The sequence below is a fragment of the Aristolochia californica genome, unplaced genomic scaffold, assembly GCF_029961685.1.
Source record: "Aristolochia californica isolate CCGP_79_NKW_82.1479 unplaced genomic scaffold, dmAriCali1.0.hap1 SCAF_2, whole genome shotgun sequence".
In the NCBI taxonomy this organism is placed as follows: Eukaryota; Viridiplantae; Streptophyta; class Magnoliopsida; order Piperales; family Aristolochiaceae; genus Aristolochia; species Aristolochia californica.
In genome coordinates, this window is record NW_027181881.1 from 9728002 (window position 1) to 9749357 (window position 21356).

General features: G+C 41.6%; 1 protein-coding gene across 3 annotated transcripts; it reads left to right on the forward strand.

Moving 5' to 3' along the window:
* Positions 1 to 376: 376 nt before the first annotated feature.
* On the forward strand, positions 377 to 3073 carry LOC137956665 (pyrophosphate--fructose 6-phosphate 1-phosphotransferase subunit beta 1-like). Of its 3 annotated transcripts, XM_068804242.1 has the most exons (3): positions 377 to 618; positions 716 to 834; positions 902 to 3073. In XM_068804242.1, the coding sequence occupies exon 3, from the start codon at positions 1012 to 1014 to the stop codon at positions 2149 to 2151; it is 1140 nt and encodes a 379-aa protein (XP_068660343.1). In that variant the 5' UTR covers positions 377 to 618; positions 716 to 834; positions 902 to 1011; the 3' UTR covers positions 2152 to 3073. The 3 variants fall into 3 exon arrangements, with proteins under 3 accessions (XP_068660343.1, XP_068660342.1, XP_068660344.1); XM_068804241.1 differs by lacking the exon at positions 377 to 618 and having other exon boundaries at positions 630 to 834; XM_068804243.1 differs by lacking the exon at positions 377 to 618 and having other exon boundaries at positions 630 to 834; positions 976 to 3073.
* Positions 3074 to 21356: the final 18283 nt, after the last annotated feature.

The following is a 21356-nucleotide window of genomic DNA, read 5'->3' on the forward strand; positions in this document are numbered from 1 at the left end:
AGCTCAGGGGTGTGCGTTCTCCTTAACGAACCTAGGGTTTTCAAACTTGGGTTTTTAAACTTCCCTTTGGCTTGATCTTCGTCTTCCTCCCTACAAATCCATGTGTCAGATCCAGGACTTATCAGAGCGGTAACACAATGAGCTATTCTACATCCCAAGAAGAATGGATTGCTATGCACGCAGAAGAATGAATTGCTATGCTAGATTCATTGGAAAAAATACACAAACAATCGGGAGAAATACGCGCATGGTATGAATCTTCCATTGAGTTTTTTGCAAGAGAGCAAGTCGCTACCGCAAAGAAGGTCATATAACCTGAATCATCCGAGAACGAAATATTTACAGGAGTGGCAGACGCTGTCTTGGACAGGCAGCAAGGCCAAGGGCCAGAAAAATTACCTCCTCACAGTGAAATCCAAAGCCGAACAGCAGGGACTGTGCACATCAGAAATCAGAGTATGAGACATCAAATCCAAAATCGGCCTCAAAACTTCCGAAATCATGCGGCAGGGACTGTGGGTAATCGGAAGGGTATTATGCCAAAATCTCCTCGGTAAAGGCTGACTTGGGTGTGACCTCAAATCCGAAGTAGAGGCATGTTCGTCATCCCACCTCAAGGTTCTTCAGACCAGCCCTACTCTAAATTTCGGCTACGATGTCCTGTTGTTCACCATCAGTAACAAGTGAGAACACGATTTGCTGCTATTTGCCACAGGAAAAGGAGGAAGCGCCATCAGAAACAAATCCGGTGGGCTTTGGCTTTCGGATTCTCACTCTCAGTGTCAATCTCGCTCTCGGCATCCAAGCTGGAAACCGACTTGATCGGATTTTTGGGTAAGTTTCTAAGACGATTTTCTCCAAATTTTGTCTTGTCCTTTTCTCAAGTCCCTCAATTTTTTAGGAAAAAACTCTAAAATGGCGTTGAGGGTGTTTAGTTGAGCTGAGAAACAGTGCTTGCATTTGGACGGATTTCAGGCTTTAGCGTCAGAAATTCGAGATGGGGATTTTTTTATGAAGGTTCCTACTATGTTCATAAAATCTGCAGAGAAGGTGTTTGAGAGAATGGCGGATAGGAGTATTGTCACTTGGAACTTCCTCTTATCATTTCGGCCTGAGATCCCGAAATGTTTAGCCCAATCTGAAAAGCCTGTTTCTGTGGAATGGTCAGAAGATCTGCAAGGCAGGAAAGCAATTCGTCTTTCTGGAGAATTTGATAACTTAAATTTCAAACTAAATCTTGATACAACTTGCAAGATATATGCAGAAATGATAGGGAATGCTAGGACTGATGAGCGGTCTACAAAAAAATATTATCGCTTTGTAAGGCTTATGGGACGTGCAGCCTCTCATATCACACTAGAGTGTGCCTTGCAAACACATCCTAATATCACTATTATTGGAGAAGAGGTGGTTGCTAAGAAGCAGAATCTGAAAAATGTGACTGACTGCATTACAGATATTATTTGCAAACTAGCTGATCTTGGCAATAATTATGGTGTGATACTTATCTCAAAAGACTTAATTGGTTTCATTCCAGAGGTCCAAAACCTTATTGCAGTGCTAAATGAGATCCTTGCTCATGATGTTTTTGTGGAAAGTGGATTGTGGAAAAAGAAACTAAGACATCAATCACAACTGTTTTTTGAAATTTTACCACAAGAAATTAAAGAGCAGCTAATGCTTGAAAGAGATCATCATGGAAATGTGCAGGCTGCCAAATCAGACCTCAACCATATTGGTTTGCGGATGGAGAACATATTGGTTCAGCAACTTGGAATTGCCAGAAGGGGTACCCTATCCATGGAGTCCACAACCATTACTACTGAGGCTGCTTGTGGATTTCACAAGGATCTACAAATGGGTGCTACTAAGGCCATTGTTCAATATGAAAACAAAACTGATCCTAAGGTGGAGATCTCAATTGTTATACTAGCTCCTCAACCAGCTGAAGTTCCCCTTGTTACTGCAGAATCACAATCTGATGTTGATTGTGAGAACATACTCAGGACCCTCTCTTCTGTTGGGTTGGTGCAGCCCAATCCAGAACTTCGTCTAAAGAAGCAGCATTATGCACTATGGTATCTGATAGACAATATTGCTAAGGAAGAGCTTCATATGTTAACTGAGGGTACACTGGCAGAACTTGGGTAGACAGCAGTAATTATCAATCACTCCAATCCTGTTTGGATTCCAAAAATCAGAGTGGTGTCTCAAATGGAACCTGTCCAACCACTGATATGTAGGGGGACTGCTGTTGCTACCCAGTTTAATGACATGCGTGTCAAAGCCCTTAGGGTAGATGTGCCAGATTTTCTTGGTAAAGGTACTTGTGTTATGTCAGAGATAATAACTCCACATGGTACAACTTTAACCCTCCATCTTCATGTGAGCAATTTATTGCATGATGGTGTTCAGTACATGGGAACACTTACAGTCCCTGCTAACGCAACGGTTGCCTCAAGGAAGGTTGTAGACGTGAAGATGCAGCTTTTGACAGCAATGGAGAATCCTCGAACGGCTGCATAGAGGATGATGAGAACAACAACACAAATAATTTTTGTTATGACTGCATGTCCCATTAGTGGAGCTCTTGAGCCCAAGAGGGTGCTGATATTTAAAATTGTTGTTGATATTGCAGTGAAGATAAAAGCACCCCACCAACAACTACAACCTGAAAAATATAATGCAGCTGAGCACCACCTTGAAAATTCTAACTTTGACCAAATGCTTGTGCATAGGGGGAACATTGATGTTGCTCGTGGTGTATTTAATGACTTACCTGCCATTGCTCTCATCTCAGATGAAATCATATGTGGCAGAGGGGTTGTCTTTGCTAAAGATTGTCTTCGCTAAAGATTGTCTTCATTCCATTGATTTTGAGGGGTTGTTGGCAGATAGGGAGTCTCTCACTAATGAAGGTTCTCTTGACCAGATTTTGAATGTTATGTTGTGGGGACTAATTTTTCTAGTTGTTGAAGGGAAAAATATTAAATTCTGGAATATAGGATAGCTTTTTCATTCACGGTGACGGCAAAAGACTTCTCCTACTATGATACCATGTCAAACAGAGTAACACCAAAGAAAGGTTTTAAATAATGATTTTCCGATATATTCTTCTCTCATACAGAGGCTATTTAACATACACTTACAACTTATAATTAGGTCCAATTTAGATTCTAAAATCAGGGAAACAAATCGTTTCCTACAATTACGCTAATTATACAACTCATAATTTTACATTACAGCTTTGCACACTGATTTATATTGAGAATTATATCTCAAAAGAAATCTATGTGAGTCTACTTTCTATCCAATAAACAGTTTTTCAATTTGATCCTTCTAGAGAGACATGTCCACATTGGAAGAATCAAAAGTTATGTTGGTATTTTGTTGCGAGCGAAAATCCGAATTCTAGCTGAATTTTTGGTTTCACTTTTTGAGTTGCTAGTGTTGGTAGAGTTTCCTATATGTTTTCAAAATCTAGTCAAGATTTTATCAACTTGTGTATCTTTCCTTCCTTAAAAGTTTCTTTTGTTTGATCTAACGTTACATTAATTTCCTTGAGAGAAATATTTCCATTATGAGTTTCGTTTCCGTTTTGATAAAGTTTGAAATTTTTTAATTAAACATTTTTGTTTCCTAATTCTAGATTTCAAATAAGTGTCCTAAGTATCCCTTATTCCATAATTATCTCTTGAATATTTTCTTCACAAATTGGTCAAGTTATGATAAAAGGTAATTTGTGTTTGTTAAAATCACTTCAGAGCAATGCCTATAGACCACTACCTAAAAGTATAGAAGTGTGCTCAACATACAGGTAAGAGTCAAGTATTTTATTTTTCACCGAAGAGGTGATTGTGTTTGAATTACCCTTAAAAATTGAGTAGTCTCTTTGTTGTGCCCTCATGTTGGGAAATTTTTCCACCATTAAAATTAAGCGGAGTGTGTTTCAGACTATGACCATTTTGTCTTGTGTATGGAGTTTTGTCGTATGGCTAGGAGTAATTTTTCTTTTGTCACTATTATGTTGTGCAAGTTGGGTCTCTTGGTAAAGAACAAAGACATCTTTAGCTTGAAGGGGAGAAGTAGAAGTAGTACAAGATAGAGGTAACCAACAATGAAGAATTCCACATGTTGTGGTAATCAAGTTTTATGTGGTTAGAATATCCAAGTAAGAGGCAGACAAGATGAGAGCAAGATGAAGACTATAAGTAAATTGTGAAGAAGAAGAAGATGCATCAAATTATTGCAACCAAAATTTCTTTTTCAAACACAAGCTTTTTTGCCAAAATTATTTGCAATGTGGAGTTACAAACATGGGGGATGGTTAAAAGATACCCACGTGTGTAGGGGTTGTATTTCTAGTAAATAAAGAAAACTTTTATAGAGATGGCATATAATTATAACTATGCAAGCTGGTGTCCTCTCTCTTCTCCATTGGTTTCTCTCTCCTCTCTTCCAAGAGCTAGAGTTCCACTCTTCTATCATTCCCTTGATATCTTTTGTGTTTATGTGTTGGCCGTAGGTGTCCTCTCTCTTCTCCATTGGTTTCTTCTTGTTACGGTCCCGGATTTGACACAAGGATTCTTTGGGAGGATCTGGAGTCTGCCACGAGTTACTGGTCTTCCAGGCATTACCGTAGGGGTAGTAGGAAGACATGGGGAAGACGAAAACGAAAGATCAAGCCTAAGGGAAGCTTGAAAACCCTAGAGCTCGTTGAGGATAACTCTAAGCCTCTTTACGCTAGATTTAACCTAATTCTTAATGCTTCAATGCTTCTCTTTCTCATTACTCTTACCCCTTAAATAGGGTTCACCCTGTTAGGGTTTAATAAAATATTACAGAAATATCCCTATGAATAAAATATTCCAAAAATATTCCTATTAATAAATAATTCCAAAAATACCCCTATGGCCTAAAACTGAAATAAAATAAAGTAAATTAAAGAAAACAACTAAAATAATAATGTTATTGCATGCATAACATTACACCCCCGTTGGAAGACGAGTTTGTCCTCAAGCTCGGAAGAAGTGTCTGCGCAAGTGTCTACCGTGGTATTAGGAGAGCCTCAAGCCAGCTAAAGATTTTTTTTTTTTCCGAGTTGGCCCGGTCTGAGTTGGCCCGAGTTGGCCCGAGTTGACCCGGTTCTGGAAGCCCGATCCCGCGCGCGAGTCAGCTTCCTGCGCTGATCAAATTTTCCTAACTTAGGAAAATTCGAATCGGGAGTCATCTTCCTCCTTCGGCGGAAATTTCTCCCACGGTTTCGGAAATCTTCCTCATCCTCATGCCGATCCCGAACAGAGCGGCCGTCGGACATTGCGGGAACCTCGGCTCCTTCCCTCATGGCACCGATAAAGGCGGGTGACGGTTGTATGCTATCCTCACAGCATCGTACAGTGCGGAAATTTCGCCGATGGAGTCTCCTGCTGCTCCGGCGGTGAAGAACAACCCTTGGAGGCTTCGCCGTGACCGAGGAAGATGAGAAGACTTCTGTCTGTGGTGTTGGAAGAGGTGCGGCTTGTCGTGAGAAGGTGATTTGGGAGGTCGAACCCATCGACGCGATTGGGGCAGAAATTTCTGCCGTGTTCTGCGGTGCTCGGGATATTGGCGCCTGACGTATTTCCAGCGCCGATGAGAGTGTAGCAGAATACCTCTCCGATTTCGGCTTCCCGGGTCCTTCTGGGAGATTTGCAAGGTCCCCGGATTCGGATTCGACGAATCGGCAGAAAACCCGTCCGATGTCCTAAAATATGATGTCCCGCCATCTGATTTCGGAAGTGCTGAGGCTGGTTTTGGAGTTGATCACAACTTTGATTTCGGGAGTTCAGGGTATTGCTTGTCAGATTTCCATGATCCGGAAATCAATTTTGACGGGGCTGTCGCTGGAGTTTCCTGCTCGATGATTTCCGATTGCCGATTTTCTGACGAAGGGTATGCTGAATACCCTTCCGTTTTTGGAATTTCTGAATCCCAAAATTCAGAGGTCGCCGCCGCCAGAGATACAAAGAGGTCTCTGATTGCTTGCTTCTCGTGCATGTCTGAGCCAGCGTCGACTCTGGTAGCTCTCTTAATTGTAGAAACTTCAAGTGCAGCAATTTCAATGGAAGATTCATATGATGCACGTATTTTTCCCATATCTTTGCATACTTTTTCCATTAAATCGTATACCTCATCCAGAATAATCCATCCTTTTGGGGAAAATGAATAGCCCATTGTGTTCCTGCTCTGATACCAGTTGTTATGGTCCCTGATCTGACACAAGGATTTTTTGGGAGGATCTGGGGTCTGCCACATGTTATGGGTATTCCAAGCATTACCGTAGGGGTAGTAGGAAGACATGGGGAAGACGAAAATGAAAGATCAAGCCTAAGGGAAGCTTGATAACCCTAGAGCTCGTTGAGGAGAACTCTAAGCCTCTTTACGCTAGATTTAACCTAATTCTTAATACTTCAATGCTTCTCTTTCTTATTACTCTTACCCCTTAAATAGGGTTGACCCTGTTAGGGTTTAATAAAATATTACAGAAATATCCCTATGAATAAAATATTCCAAAAATATCCCTATTAATAAATAATTCAAAAAATACCCCTATGGCCTAAAACTGAAATAAAATAAAGTAAATTAAAGAAAACAACTAAAATAATAATGTTATTGCGTGCATAACATTATGTTATTGTCCTGGGTTAAGTACTTATGTCTTCCGCTCCTAACAGGCCGGTCTTTTGGTTAACATTGGCTAGGTGCTTAACATTTGGTATCAGAGAGGGCTCCCAGTCGCGAGTTTGAGTCCCGGGGCGCGCAAAGGCTGGATTAAAATTACTGGTAGGTTTGGAAGGGCCGACCTAGCGGAGGGGGCGACCTGGAGAACTGCGAAGGGGCATTGGGAGTAGGCTGTTGCTAGAGTAGGCCACCGGGTTGGGCCAATGTCGTTACGCCGCCGTGGTCGTCGACTCGCGAAGGTGGGGTGTGATGTTATGGTCCTGGGTTAAGTACTTATGTCTTCCGCTCCTAACAGGCCGGTCTTTTGGGTAGTATTGGCTAGGTGCTTAACACTTCTCTCCTCTCTTCCAAGAGCTAGAGTTTCACTCTTCCATCATTCCCTTGACATCTTTTGTGTTTATGTGTTGGCCGTAGAAATCAACATAACTAACTAATCAAATAAAAATTAACTCATGGATAATTAAGGTACTAATTGATTTATGTAATTAACGAATTAATTAGGTAATTAAATAAAAAATACAGTAGTAAATTAAGTAATTGATTGTTATGCAACGAATTAAATATTATCATTAAGTAATTAAGTGCATAAGAAATTAATTAATTAATTATATAATTTAACTTAGGTCCAAAGAATTGTTTTGGGCCATTCTACGGAAAAAAAACCCAGTAATAACTCTTTGGACTCTGCCACACATACTACCTTCGGGACTCTTTAGGAATTTATTTTATTGTTTATTGTTCATTGACATAGTGAAAGAATGGAAAGTAATTGGTAAAAAAATCATTGATTTTAATTGATTAATTAGATATATTATATTAAATAATTAATTGATAAGCTGATTTAGTTACTTAATTTATTAATTAATTAGATGATTTATATCACTTAATTTCCCTGACTGGCCCTCCTTAAAGTGGGAAAGAAAGTTCACTTCCTCCACTCACGGGATGGTGCCCCTTCCCCCTCCACGTTTTTGCTCGTGCAAAGGCGTACATGGCTTATTTTTTAGGGTAAACTAAGACGAACAGACGAGATGCTTTCAAATTTATTTTTAACGTTCGAGTGTCAATCTCTTCCCTCCCCCCAGAGTCTAATGGTAAGTATGGAGTTAAAATTTATGTAATTCGAGTGTTAAGATGGGAATTTTTAGAGTTATTAAAGAGCCCCTGATTTCATTTTATTTACCATTTTGTATTTGGTATATATTCCATCCAATATGAGATAGTAATAATAGTGGATACAGTACTAACTTGGTATCTGGTAAAAATGCATGTCACGTATTTGGGGGTCTGGATGAATCCCATGCATTGAGATGGGTCCAGCAGGGGCGATAACACTTCTTCAACGTTTCAGATCGATCTTCATTATCTAATGGCTGAGATGAACTTTAGGGTCGTTTCTGGAGTCTATTTTATGTTTAAAAGAGTTGAACCGCCTCGTCTCCATTGTTTCCTTTCAGTCTCTCTTCTTCCACAGTGCGAGAGCTGCAAGAAGAAGAGCCTCCACAGACGAAGGAAGAAAGTGCCTCCACGTATTCAAATTCACTATCTCTCTCCTTTCTCCTCTCTCTCAGAAGCCTCTCTCTCTCCCCATAATTATTCGGGGGAAAACAGGTCTGGAGAGAGAGCGAGAGAGCAGTGAGATATTGAATTCTTTCAAGAGGGATCGACTCCATCGGGCGAGAAGATCTTTTGCGTTTTCTGCATTCTATTTTTCTCGATCGTCGCCTTGCAGAGCGGGTTTTGTTTCTTTTTCTAATACTTACGATACCATCCAGAGCTTCGGCGCTCTGTTTTTCTTTTTCCTTCGTTGGTCTAGAAATTGAATTGTTGAGGCATCGTTATTGTTGAATTGTTGTGCATTTCGCCATTCTTGCTACCCCTTTTTTCCTATTTTCTTCCGTTTCTGTCTTTTATGTTCTCTTTTTGTCCTTCTTGTTGAGTCATGCAGAGCCGCTATGCTCTGTTTTCATTCTTTTTGTTTCTCCCGGTTCTCTTTCTCTGTTTTTCTTCCTTCTCTTCTTTCTCTTCTTTCTGCCTTCTTTCTATCTTGGCACAACGAAGTCCTTTGAAGCCCTCTGATTCTTTCTTTCTTTCTTTCTTTCTTTCTTTCTTTTCTTGTTTTCTTTTTCTTTTTTAATTTCGTCTTTGCCTTTTATCTCTTTATTCGTTTTCTCCATGCAGCTCCGGCGTCCGGCTTCAACCAGAGCTCCTCTGTGTATGCTGGATTTACCCACTAGAAGTCTACACATTCGGTAAGTTGTTTTTCTCTGAAAGGTCATGATATTATGTGGGCATTAGATGCTGCATCAACATCTTCAAGATTATACTCAATCAATTTTGCCGTTGTCATACACCCATCAATTTCATTCTTCACTGTGTGCACACGATTTTCCTACAAGATAAGAAAATAGGTGAAGTAGGACGAAGACTATAAATTAGAGACATATAAAGTATGTGAATGAATTTCTCTAGCCAGCCGGGGACATAATCTACCCATTGCTATTGCCAAACTAAGTCTACTACATGATATCTTTTCGATCAAGCATGATTCAGAACTTTTCTGCTTCAGTAAAATCTAAAGAGAAAACTGAACCTGATCTAATCGTATCTTATTAAGCTTCCGAATAGCAGCTTCTTCTTTTGCTTACTTTTTTTCTTCTGCCCTTTGGACTTTCAATTCATCCAATGAAGCATCAAATGTATCAAATTTTAGATTCTCTCTTGACTTGAACTGATTCGATAAAATGGGACATAATTCATCTTAAACCTGACAGACTAAGATTCAGAAAACTATCAGAGGCAGATAAACATAAACTGTCTCCACTGTTTCCATTTCTAGTAAGAGAAACCATCAGCTGTAACTGAGACAAAGATAATAAATTCTCTGAATAGAGTAAAATACTATTCAAGATTTTCCAACTGATTGAGTCAATTCAGTACCTGATTAATTAAATTGTTTTAAATATTGCAAAGAGCCAAGAAACAAAACAGTAGTTTTTATCTTTTTTTATTTTTTATCAAAGACTTCGGACTCACAAGTGCAGATGTTTTATAAAAGATATTGCACAAGCATAATCAAATAACCTGGTTAGAGGTTCCTTTGGAAGCAGGTAAACTTTTCTTCCTTTCTGACCCTCTTTTCTACATCAGAATATCTCCTTCAAGTACTTTTTCACCAGACATAACATCCACAAGCCAATCTTCAAACCTTGAAACTGCTTGAGCCAAAACCTGAATTGTATCATCTTAAATCTTTCAACCCTCCTTAGCAATTAACATTTTTGGAACAAGCCAGCTTCCAATATGATGTGCTCTGAGAGAGCAAGTCCATAACCAAGATCGTCACCAAGAACAACCTTCATTGTATGTTTCTTGGCATACTGTAACTTTTCTTGTTTGGATCTGATGGTTGCTTAGTTTTGCTGATATATTTTACTTTAGATCAGTCTGAAGCATTATGGCTGTTATCGTCATCCTAATGAGACTTGTTTTCCTCTTATGCTACCCAAGTATCAAGTGCACTCTCTGTAGTTTTTCCATGGCGAGGAAAACAACCTCATGTATGCAGTTTTGTGCAACCTCACTCTAACCAGATTCTGTACCCCCGCTATTGTTCATCAGCTTGAATACCCAAGTCTGTATACCAACTGAAAAAGTACTACTAATAGGTCCTCAAATAATACTCCTATAATCTAGACGTTCCCGGCGAAATTCATTTTTCATCTCAAATTGAGTTCCAATAATCTTTGAGGACTGAGAAATTGAGTTCTAGTAAGGAACTTCGAGACTTAGTAGTTGAAGTTACTAAATTACCATCTTCTTTAAAAAAGACAAACGGTCCTAGCTACCTTCAAGATACACAAGTTTTCTTTTCTTGATAGGGACAGTGAAGGTAACATCTGGAGAGGAGAGACATTATGTTGGGTTCTCTAACCATGGATTGAGTCACCTGACGTTCTCCTCTGGGTTTCAGTGTTGAAGACGATGAAGGAAGTGCTTTGTGTCTCTTAGAATGTCCAATAGTTGCTGGCGAGTTCAGATAGAAGAGAAAGAGAGACGTGGAGGTTGTTGGTTAGTTCAGTGAGGGAGAAGAGTGAAAACGTGGATAGAATGAGCTTTCAAAGGAGCTCCTCCTTAGGCCTCAATTTAGAGAGATAACCTAATGTCGATTATACTACTGAAATTACTTTCCTCTATCATTTCATTCACGCCCCTTATAAAACTAGGGTGTGGCTTACACAGCCAACGCCAAAAGACATAGATTTCAGAAAAATTACATCCACATGTCACTAAGTATGAAATCCGAAAATTACACAAGTCACCCTCTATTTCTATCAGCTACTCTTGATGCTATAGAGCCCATAACATCACCCCCCTTCCAGGAGAAAGAGCTTGTCCTCAAGCTCAAAGGTGGGGTAAAGGGTTTGGAACTGCTCGAGGGGTTCCCATGAGACTGGGAGCAATCCTGCGTCAGAACACTGAATGAGCAACTCCCATGAGTCTTGGGCACTGTGAGCCTGCAAGACCTGTGCAGGGAAGGAAGAGTACACCCTTCATGGAGTGGGGGCAAGGGCATATGCAGCATGGGGGAGTCGTCACGAAAGGGCCTCAAGAGAGAAACATGGAAGGCGTCATGTATACTGGCGTCTGGTGGGAGCTGGAGGCGATACACAACACTGCCAATGCGAGCCAAGACCGGGAAAGGCCCATAATACTTGGGAGAAAGTTTGTGCTGGTGAGCTGTTGTAAGTGACCACTGTCGCTACAGCTGGAGGTGCAACCAAATGTAATCTCCTGGAGCAAAAGAAAGGTCCCTGTGAAGCTTGTCATAGTGGAGCTTCATAGTGGTCTGAGCTCTCTGCAAATTCACCTTGACCTGTGCCAGCATAGTATCCCGTTCACGCAAGGCCTGGTCGATCAGTGGTAGGGGAGACAACCCAGGTTCATAAGAGATGAGGCGATGAGGGTCACGTCCATATACCACTTTGAAGGGGCTAGTGCCCAGTGTTGTGTGGTACGAAGTGTTGTAACAATACTCTGCCCATGCTAACCAGTGTACCCAATGTTCTCAACGAAGCACCGTAGATAGATCTCAAGAGTGTGGTTCACGACTTCAGTCTACCCATCAGATTGAGGGTGGTAGGCGGAAGAGAAGGCCAATTTGGTACCCTGTAATGTGAAGAGAGTTTTCCAGAAGGTACTTGTGAAGATAGCGTCGCAGTCGCTGGTGATGGACTCAGGAAAGCCATGGAGGCAGACAATGTGATCCATGAAAAGCTAGGCGAGGGCAGGAAGTGAGTTTTCCCTCCATGTATATAGATGCGCCAAGGGCAGGAAGTGGTTGTATTTAGAGAAGCGGTCCACCACAACCAGAATAACCGCTTTGCCGAAAGACGTGGGAAGGCCTTCGATAAAATCTGCCCAGATCTGGGATGGCAGGTGGAGAGGCTGCAGCAGGCCAGCCGAGTGTAGTGATTCAGCTTTGTTTCATTGGAAAACTTGGTAGGCAGCGACATAATCAGCAACCATCTATTTCATGCCCCGCCAATAGAAGTCCCGACAAAGACAAAAGTAAGTTTTCTGCTAGCCCTCGTTAGTACTATCATGGAGGGAAGAGATAATGTTGGTGATGAGAGGGGACGTGTGCTGCAAAAAAATACGGTTCTTGTAGAAGATGAGGCGGTCCTTAACTGTCCACTTGCTGGCCACAATGCCTTGCTCAATTTTCTGGAACAACTCGAGAAGCTCAGGATGTTGTTGGGTCTCACCTCGGATGGAGTCGAGCAAGAGAACCCGCGGTTGGCTGATAGCATGCAGCTGAGGTTCCAACAAGTCACTGTGGGACAGTGCATCTGCGCCACTGTTGAGGTGGCCGGGAGTGTACTCCACCTTGAAATCAAACCCCATGAGTTTACTGAGCCAATATTGTTGGTGGGATGTCGTGAGACATTGCTCCAGTAAGTACTTTAAGGTGCAATGGTCTGTCCGGATCACAATGTGCCGACCCCACAGGTAGGGCCTCCAATGTTGAATGGCCTTGGCCAAGCCGATGAGTTCCCATTCATAGGCGGCTAACTTGTGGTGGTGTGGGGCCAAGTGGCGGCTGAAGTACGCGATGGGATGGCTGTGTTGCTGTAGGACTGCACCTATGCCCCCATCGGAAGCATCACATTCAATAATGAATGGTTCCGCAAAACTTGGAAGTTGGAGAACCGGAGCAGAAGCTAAGGACTGTTTCAGCTTGTGGAAGGATGAACCGGCAACCTCTGTCCAGGTGAAGGCATTCCGCTTGAGTAAGCTGGTCAACGGAGCGGCGATCTGGCCATAATCACAAATAAACTTTATGTAATACCCCGACAAGCCGAGAAACCCCTGTAAGGCCGTTATCGACTGCGGAGTAGGCCATTCTAGCACTGACTGGATTTTGGTGCTGTCCACTTTCACCCCGGATGCTGAGATCACATGACCCAAGTAGGCGACCTTGGAGGTGCCCATCTCACATTTGGATTTGTTGAGGAATGTAGAATTTAGGATCTCATGAAAGTAACTTTAGATCAACAAGAAAGAAGAAGAAGAGAGAAGAGAGAAGGAGAAGAGAAGAAGAAGAACGTGGAAGAAGAGAGTTTGGATTAAGGGAGAAGAGGGTTGCGTCAAAAAGAAAAATGAGGGCTGGACGAATTTGTGGAAAAAGAGGAGAGTGCTTCAATGCCCTACCTCTTAGCCAATGCCTTTATTTATAGTTTTACAATACCCTTAGGGCTACAACTTGATAAAACAAAAGACATAAAAGGAACACATATTTACACTTCTATGCCATCTTTATGGAAAGTACTATATTTTACACATATGCCACTCCTTTGACGTGTGGGCTTCTTGTCCTGAGCTCGTGGGCTTGAGACCATCTTCCAACACTCCCCCTCAAGCTGGAAGAGAAAAGACATCATAAATACCCAGCTTGCCACATATAAACGATAGGATTTTAGATGTAATGTGTTTAGTGAGAATATCAGCTACTTGCTCTTGAGATGACACATGTTTGAGAGAGATTATTCCTGCTTGAAACTTCTCCCATATAAAATGACAATCCACCTAAATATGTTTAGTTCTTTCATGAAAAGCTGGATTTGAAGTGATATAAATGGCTGCTTCACTATCACAATGCAGATTCATGGACCCCTTTTTATAAAAACCTAGTTTGGTAAGAAGGGTCCTGATCCATAAAAGTTCACTAACGGTATGGGCCATAGCTTTGTAGTCTGCTTCGGCGCTAGATCTTGCAACCAAATTTTGCTTCTTACTTTTCCATGTAACCAAGTTTCCCCCAACCAGAGTACAATATCCTGATGTAGATTTTCTATCATCAGGAGATCCAGCCCAATCTACATATGAGAAACCTTCTATATTGAAGTGCCCATGTTTTTTATACAACAATCCTCTTCTTGGAGCTCCTTTTAGATAACGTAATATTCTCTCTAAAGCCTACCAGTGGGTAATTTGTGGTTTGTGCATGAATTGACTTACCACACTTACAACATATGATATGTCTGGCCTAGTTACTGTGAGATAAATCAATTTTCCCACGAGTCTTTGATATTTACCAATATCAATATCTACTTCATTTGTGGCACATAATTTTACATTTGTATCCATAGGTGTGTCAACTGGTCTACAACCCTTCATTCTTGTTTCTTCGAGGAGATCCAAGACATATTTCCTTTGAGACAATATTATCCCATGTTTGGATTGAAGAACTTCTATACCCAAAAAATATTTAAGCATATCAAGGTCTTTAGTCCTGAATTCCTGACATATCATTTGCTTCACCTCCTATATGCTCAAAGCATCATCACCAGTTAACATAATATCATCCACGTATATGGCCAATAATATTTTCCCTTTGACCATATCTTTATAATATACGGAATAATCAACTGAGCACCAATGAAAACTAAACCGTAGGAGTGTTTGACTAAATTTATCAAACCAAGCCCGAAGGGACTGCTTAAGCCCATATAAAGACTTTTTTAACCGGCATACTGACTCCCCCTCAACCACATAACCAGGTGGTTGAACCATATAAATTTCCTCACTGATATCACCATTTAAAAAAGCATTTTTAACATCCAACTGATAGACGGGCCATGATGAGTTAGCAGCAATAGATAAGATGATGTGTACCGAATTCAATTTTGCAACAGGAGAGAAGGTCTCCTCATAATCTATCCCATAGCATTGTGTATAGCCCTTAGCAACCAGTCAAGCTTTAAGACGAGCAACCGATCCATCCGGATTATGTTTCACCGAAAAAACCCATCAACAACCAACCGGTCTTTTACCTTTCGGGAGTGATGTTAAGTACCAAGTTTGGTTTTCGTGTAAGGCGTGCATTTCTTCATCCATAGCCGCCTTCCATCCTGGATGTCTTAGGGCCTCCTGATACAACTGTGGAACGGAAGTAGAAGAAAGGGATGCAAGAAACTGAAAACATTCGGAAGACAAACGATGGTGAGACATAAAATTTGAGATAGGATGCGAAGTAGTACAGGAGCGACGTTCTTTTCTTAAAGAAATAGGCCGAGTATCAAATTCAGGCCCATACATAGGAGGAGAAGGACTTACCTCGGGTGGATCCGACAACTCCACAGGTGAAGGTACGGCCGGTGCATCAGGGGATGGATCCACTTAAAGATTGAACGGCACAAGCGGACAAGCAGTAGTAGAAAGACAAGTCCATCCTGGAGGAGTATCATGGGAGGAGTAGAAGGGAGTGTCCTCAAAGAAAGTCACATCCCTAGAGATAAACATCCTCTGAAGGGTAGGATTGTAACAGACATAACCTTTCTAGGTGCGAGAGTATCCCAAAAAAATGCACTTAATAGACCGAGGATCAAGTTTATTTTTATGTGGAGATGTAACATGAACAAAACACGTACATCCAAACTCTTTCAAAGGAAGAGAAAAAGGATCTTCACCAATAAATAACACAGAGTAAGAAGTTTTATGATGAAGGACTGATGAAGGTAACCTATTAATGAGAAAGCATGTTGTAAGTATAGCATGAGGCCAATAGAAATAGGGTACCTTCATGGAGTAGAGGAGGCCCCGAGCAACTTTAAGAAGATGATGATTCTTCCTTTCAATAACACCATTTTGTTGAGGAGTATAGGCACATGATGTTTGATGAATAAGCCCATTACTCTCACAAAATGATTTGAAGTCATGAGACATGTATTCCTTAGCATTATTAGATCTAAAGGTTTGAATTTTCTTCCCAAATTGTGTCAAGACCATAGCATGAAAATTTTTAAACAAATGAAGAATTTCGAAACGCTCTTTAAATAGATATAACCAAGTCACTCAAGTAAAATCATCAACAAAAATGACAAAATATTTAACTTGGGAAATATTTGAGACACATAAAGAGCCCCATACATCAGAATGTATTAGCTCAAACGAAGCAGTACTTGTAGTTGTAAGACGAGGAGAATATGTACTCCTGACATGTTTACTTAATTGACAAACCTCACAACTGATATTAGAAAGTCATTTTAAAGATGGAACCAAAGAACGAAGTGAAGGGGTAGACGGATGCCAAGTCGGTTGTGCCAAAGTTGGGCCTTAGATGTAGTGGACGATAATGCAGCTAATGGTGGAAGAGTGAAGTAGTACAAACCCCCCTTTTCATGGCCGCCACCAATCACCCGCTTCGTAGTGAGATTCTAAAAGACACAAGAAGACAGTGAGAAGGTGATAGAGCAATTTAATTGTTTGGTCAATTGGCTAACCGAGAGCAAATTTAAAGGAAATTGAGGAACAAACAAAACATCTTGAAGGGGAATAGATGAAGTAAGAGAGGAGGAACCTTTGCCAAGGACCTTGGTTTGGGTACCATTAGCAATAGTAACGAATTTATGAGGATAACAAGGAGATAAGGACTACAACAAGTGTTTGTTACCTGATAGATGTTCGGAGGCCCCGAAGTCGATAATCCTAGAGGAAGAGGAAGAAGAGGAAGAAAGCATACCTGATGCAATAGTAGTGGCAGCAGTAGATGATGAGGGAATAGATGATTCCATGAAGGACTTCATTTTCTGAAATGCAGCATAGTCCTCAACCATAAGAGTTACATTTTCGGATGATGATTCAACCTTATCTTCATTTTTCTCAACGTTAACTGAGACTAGGTTAGCTGTGGCCCAATCAGGCTTGCCATGAAGTTTCCAGCATGATGCCACAAGGTGTTTCTGACGGCCATAATAAGTGCAAAGTTGAGGCTCAGTATGGAAAGAATTCTGACCCGTTCTACCACCTCTTTTTTTAGACCCTCTCATATTTCTACCCCGTCCTTGGGATGAGGAAGATGTTCCCCGATTGCCAGAGAACATCGCCGATGGAGCATCAATAGGAGAAGGAGGGGATGGATCCGGTATCCTAAGTAATGTAGAACTAATATCATTAAAGGATGGAAGAGCAGAAGAACTTAGAAGTTGAGTTTTGGCCACCTCAAGGTATGGTTTAATATTCGATAAGCAAATGGCTGCTGTCAAAGCTTCTCTTTGTCATTCTTCAAGGGCAATAGCGGTAGAATATGGCTGAGCTAGTTTCCATTCTTGAAGAGGACCTCGAAACCGTGCCAAAAATTAGTGAATATTATCTCCATGTTTCGTATGTAGCATGTTTTGTAAGACATCATATATTTTTTGTAATGAAGCAGTGCTTGAGTAAAGCTTAGCACAAGTGTCCCATATGTTCTTGGCGGTTTCCAAGTGGACCACATTGTTGGCCACCTGCTCTTCCATGCTATTAATGAGCCAACTTATCACCAAGTCATCATCCTTAACCCACTTGTGGTAGGACGCATCTTCTTCATGAATCAGAGGAGGAAAGTTAACAACGTGGCTCAAGAGGTCACGAGTAATAAAAACCCTCTGAACCGATTGTGACCAGCTCATGTAATTGGAGAGACCTTTTAAGTGGAATTGTAGTAATACGGAGTATATCACTCTTATTAATATAATATCCAATCTCCATGATGAGGCAAGTAAAATATGGAGGTCAAAGGAAAAGGCCTTCTTCAAAGAACAATTACTCTATGTAATTTGAAGAACTCGTAGACCAAATCAATCACCAACAAAAAGAGAACAAGAACCAATTTTTTTCACAAGGGCAAGCACCAAATTATCAACAAATTTGTGCCTTTAGAAAGTGATAATAACATCCAGCCATCACTCAACTTCTCTTGTATTCATAAGAACAAAGAGAAGAAAGTAGATGCAACCGATTAGGCCTTAATTCAAACTCCAACACAAACGAGCAATAGACAAAAATTTAGAGAAGATTTAACGACAAACCAAGACACTTGGAAGAGATTTATCTTCAACTCATGGGAGACTTCAACGTAAGAAAAAATTCAATTGTTGAAGTTAAAAAAAAAATGGAACTACAAAGGGTAAATGACTGCTGGCATTTCATCAAACATATAATGGGCATTCAACAACATAACACAAACCCATGAGCAACCTTAAGTAGGAGAAGATACAGCAACATGTGCTAGAATTCTACCTCAAATGAGATAGATCCAAATTACATAAAGGTAATTGAATTTCACCCATCAATCTTAATAAGATGCAAACAACAAATGATCTTGATCACTCTTGTAATGGATTTACAAGGAGTCAAGATTATAACATCAATTTAGTCATAGAAATAAATCTTTACAACATATAAAGATTTATCTTGAATTGATGTGACTCAAAATTCAAGAAGTAAAGAAAAACAGTAAAAAAGAGTATGTAAATAAGAAAAGGAAACAAAAAAAACGTAAATAAGAAGATGATGAACTTATCTTTTTATGATTGAACTCCTTTTACAACTTCTTGAACAAATTTCATAATAACTCCATGAAGAGATCCTAAACTCCTTCCTCTGATACCATGTAGAATTTAGGATTTCATGAAAGGAACTTTAGATCAACAAAAAAGAAGAAGAAGAAGAAGAAGAGAGAAGGAGAAGAGAAGAAGAAGAACGTGGAAGAAGAGAGTTTGGATTAAGGGAGAAGAGGGTTGCGTCAAAGAGAAAAATGAGGGCTGGACGAATTTGTGGAAAAAGAGGAGAGTGCTTCAATGCCCTACCTCTTAGCCAATGTCTTTATTTATAGTTTTACAATACCCTTAGGGCTACAACTTGATAAAACAAAAGACATAAAAGGAACACATATTTACACTTCTATGCCATTTTTATAGAAAGTACCATATTTTACACATATGCCACTCCTTTGACGTGTGGGCTTCTTGTCTTGAGCTCGTGGGCTTGAGCCCATCTTCCAACAAGGAACAAATGGTGGGAGCGTAGTAGATGGAACACCTGATGCACGTGCTCATTCATCAACGCTTGGAAGGTGGATGGTGCATTGGAAAGACCAAAGGGCATCACCAAGAACTCAAAGTGACCGTGATGGATCCGGAAAGCCATTTTCTCCACACCATCAGGGTGGAGCCAAATTTGATGGTAGCCAGATTTCAAGTCCAACTTCTTAAAAATTGCAGCACCGTGAAGTTCGTCCAGCAGCTCATCCACCACGGGGATGGGAAATTTATCTTTGACTGTGTGAGCGTTGAGCTCCTTGTAGTCCACACAGAACCTCCTAGACTTGTCCGGTTTCTTTACCAATAGCACGGGTGACAAGAAGGGCGAACGGCTGGGCTGAATGAGTCCTTGAGTTAACATCAGCTGACACTGACGCTCGATCTCATCTTTTTGTAAGTGAGGATAGCGGTAGGGGCGCACGACCACTGGTTCAGTGCCCAACTTCAACTGGATACAATGATCACAAGACCTTATTGGCGAAAGAGCAGCAGGTTGCTGAAATAAATCAACGAAGTCCTCAATGAGCTGGGTGAGCTGCTGGTCATCGGATTCCAGCACGTGGAGATTTTGCAGAGTGCGCTGGAAGGGGGCATGAGTGCCCTGGAGTGTGAGCTGTTGTGGACCCTGGGTGAAGGTCATAGTAAGGTACTAAAAGTCCTACAAGATCGGTCCCAAATGCTACAGCTATTTAATGCCGAGCACTAGATCAAAACCAGCAAGCGGAATCACCAGAAAATCTGTCGTGAAGGTGTGGCCTTCAATCACAAATGGAACGGTGGAGCATATCCCCACGCTGGTAATTTTTGCTCCATTAGCTACTGCAACGGACAAACCCGAGTTATGCTGAATTGGCAACCCCAACTGCTGGGCTGCTGGTTGGCTCAAGAAATTGTGGGTGCTGCCCGAGTCAACCAGTGCAACCAACATACGAGCCTGGATGCCAGCAGATAGCTACATCATATTAGTGCCGTGTAACCCTGTCATGGCGTAGAGGGAAATGGCAGGTTCTTCTTCTTCGGGGCCGGCCTCTTCCTCGAGGGAAGGGTTGTCGTTGGGATCTTTGACCTCTAACCAAAACAGTCTCTTGCATAAGTGGCCTTGGACGTACTTCTCGACGCAATTAAAATAGAGGCTCTATGCCCGCCGCTGATTCATTTCAGATTGAGAGAGGCGTTTAAAATATTGAGGCTGAGGAGTGGACCTGGAAGTCCCTGCTGGATGGGAGGTGGGAGGTGCTGGGCACAAAGGAGTGTTGTGAGTTGGAGTTGTGCCAAGGTGGGCGACGGAGCAAGGATTCCTTCAGAATTCTGTGTTTAGTATCCAGTGTCTGAGCCAAATTCATTGCATGAGCTAGGGATGCACCCCCCCCAGCAATTCTACTTCAAGGCATAGAGCCTCCATCAAACCAGCAGTAAACAAAGGAACGTGCTGGCTTGGACACACAAAGGCACTGGCGCGGGCAAGTCATTCCTAAAATTGTTTCTGATATGCCTCGATGGAGCCGGTTTGTTTAAGATTACCCAGATCCCCAAGAGGGTGGCTGCGGGCAAGGGGACCAAATCGCAGCATGCATTCGGCCTTGAACATGTCCCAATTATGTACTTGATGCTCCGAATCAAATTAGGTATACCACAGCAGCGCTTCATCGAGCATGTGGAAGGCGGCTAAAGAGACCCACTCCTCTAGCTGGGTTTGTTGGTGCCAAAAGAAGTGGTCACAACAATGTAACCACAGTAATGGGTCAGTGGACCCATCATAGGTCGAAAACTGCAATTTGGTGTACCTTGGCACATTGGAAGTACCGGTGCTATGAGAGGCCCCTGGGTGGAAGTGATGAGGACGTGGGGGAGGCACTGGTGGGGGGGATGGACCGGAGTGTTCTGGTGGGTAGGGGAAACTATTCGGATGGGGAGCTTCTCGGGTTTCCTGAGCTTGGAGAAGCTGGAGCAAAGTCTCTTGAAGTTGGTTCATCTGGGCCTGGAAAGCAGCCTGGGTAGCTTGCATTGTGTCAACGACAGTACGCAGATCAGATGGAGAGGAAGAATCATCCAAGGTGGTCCTGTTTGATACCATGATGTTGGGTTCTCTAGCCATGGATCGAGTCACCCGACATTCTCCTCCGGGTTCCAGTGTTGAAGACGATGAAGGAAGTGCTTTGTGTCTCTTAGAATGTCTAATAGTTGCTGGCGAGTTCATAGAGAAGAGAAAGAGAGACATGGAGGTTGCTAGTTAGTTCAGTGAGGGAGAAGAGTGAAAACGTGGATAGATTG

What these genes read in the sequence shown, in the direction of transcription:
- LOC137956665 (XM_068804242.1), top strand. Translation starts at nt 1,012, where the DNA reads ATGAAGGTTCCTACTATGTTCATAAAATCTGCAGAGAAGGTGTTTGAG.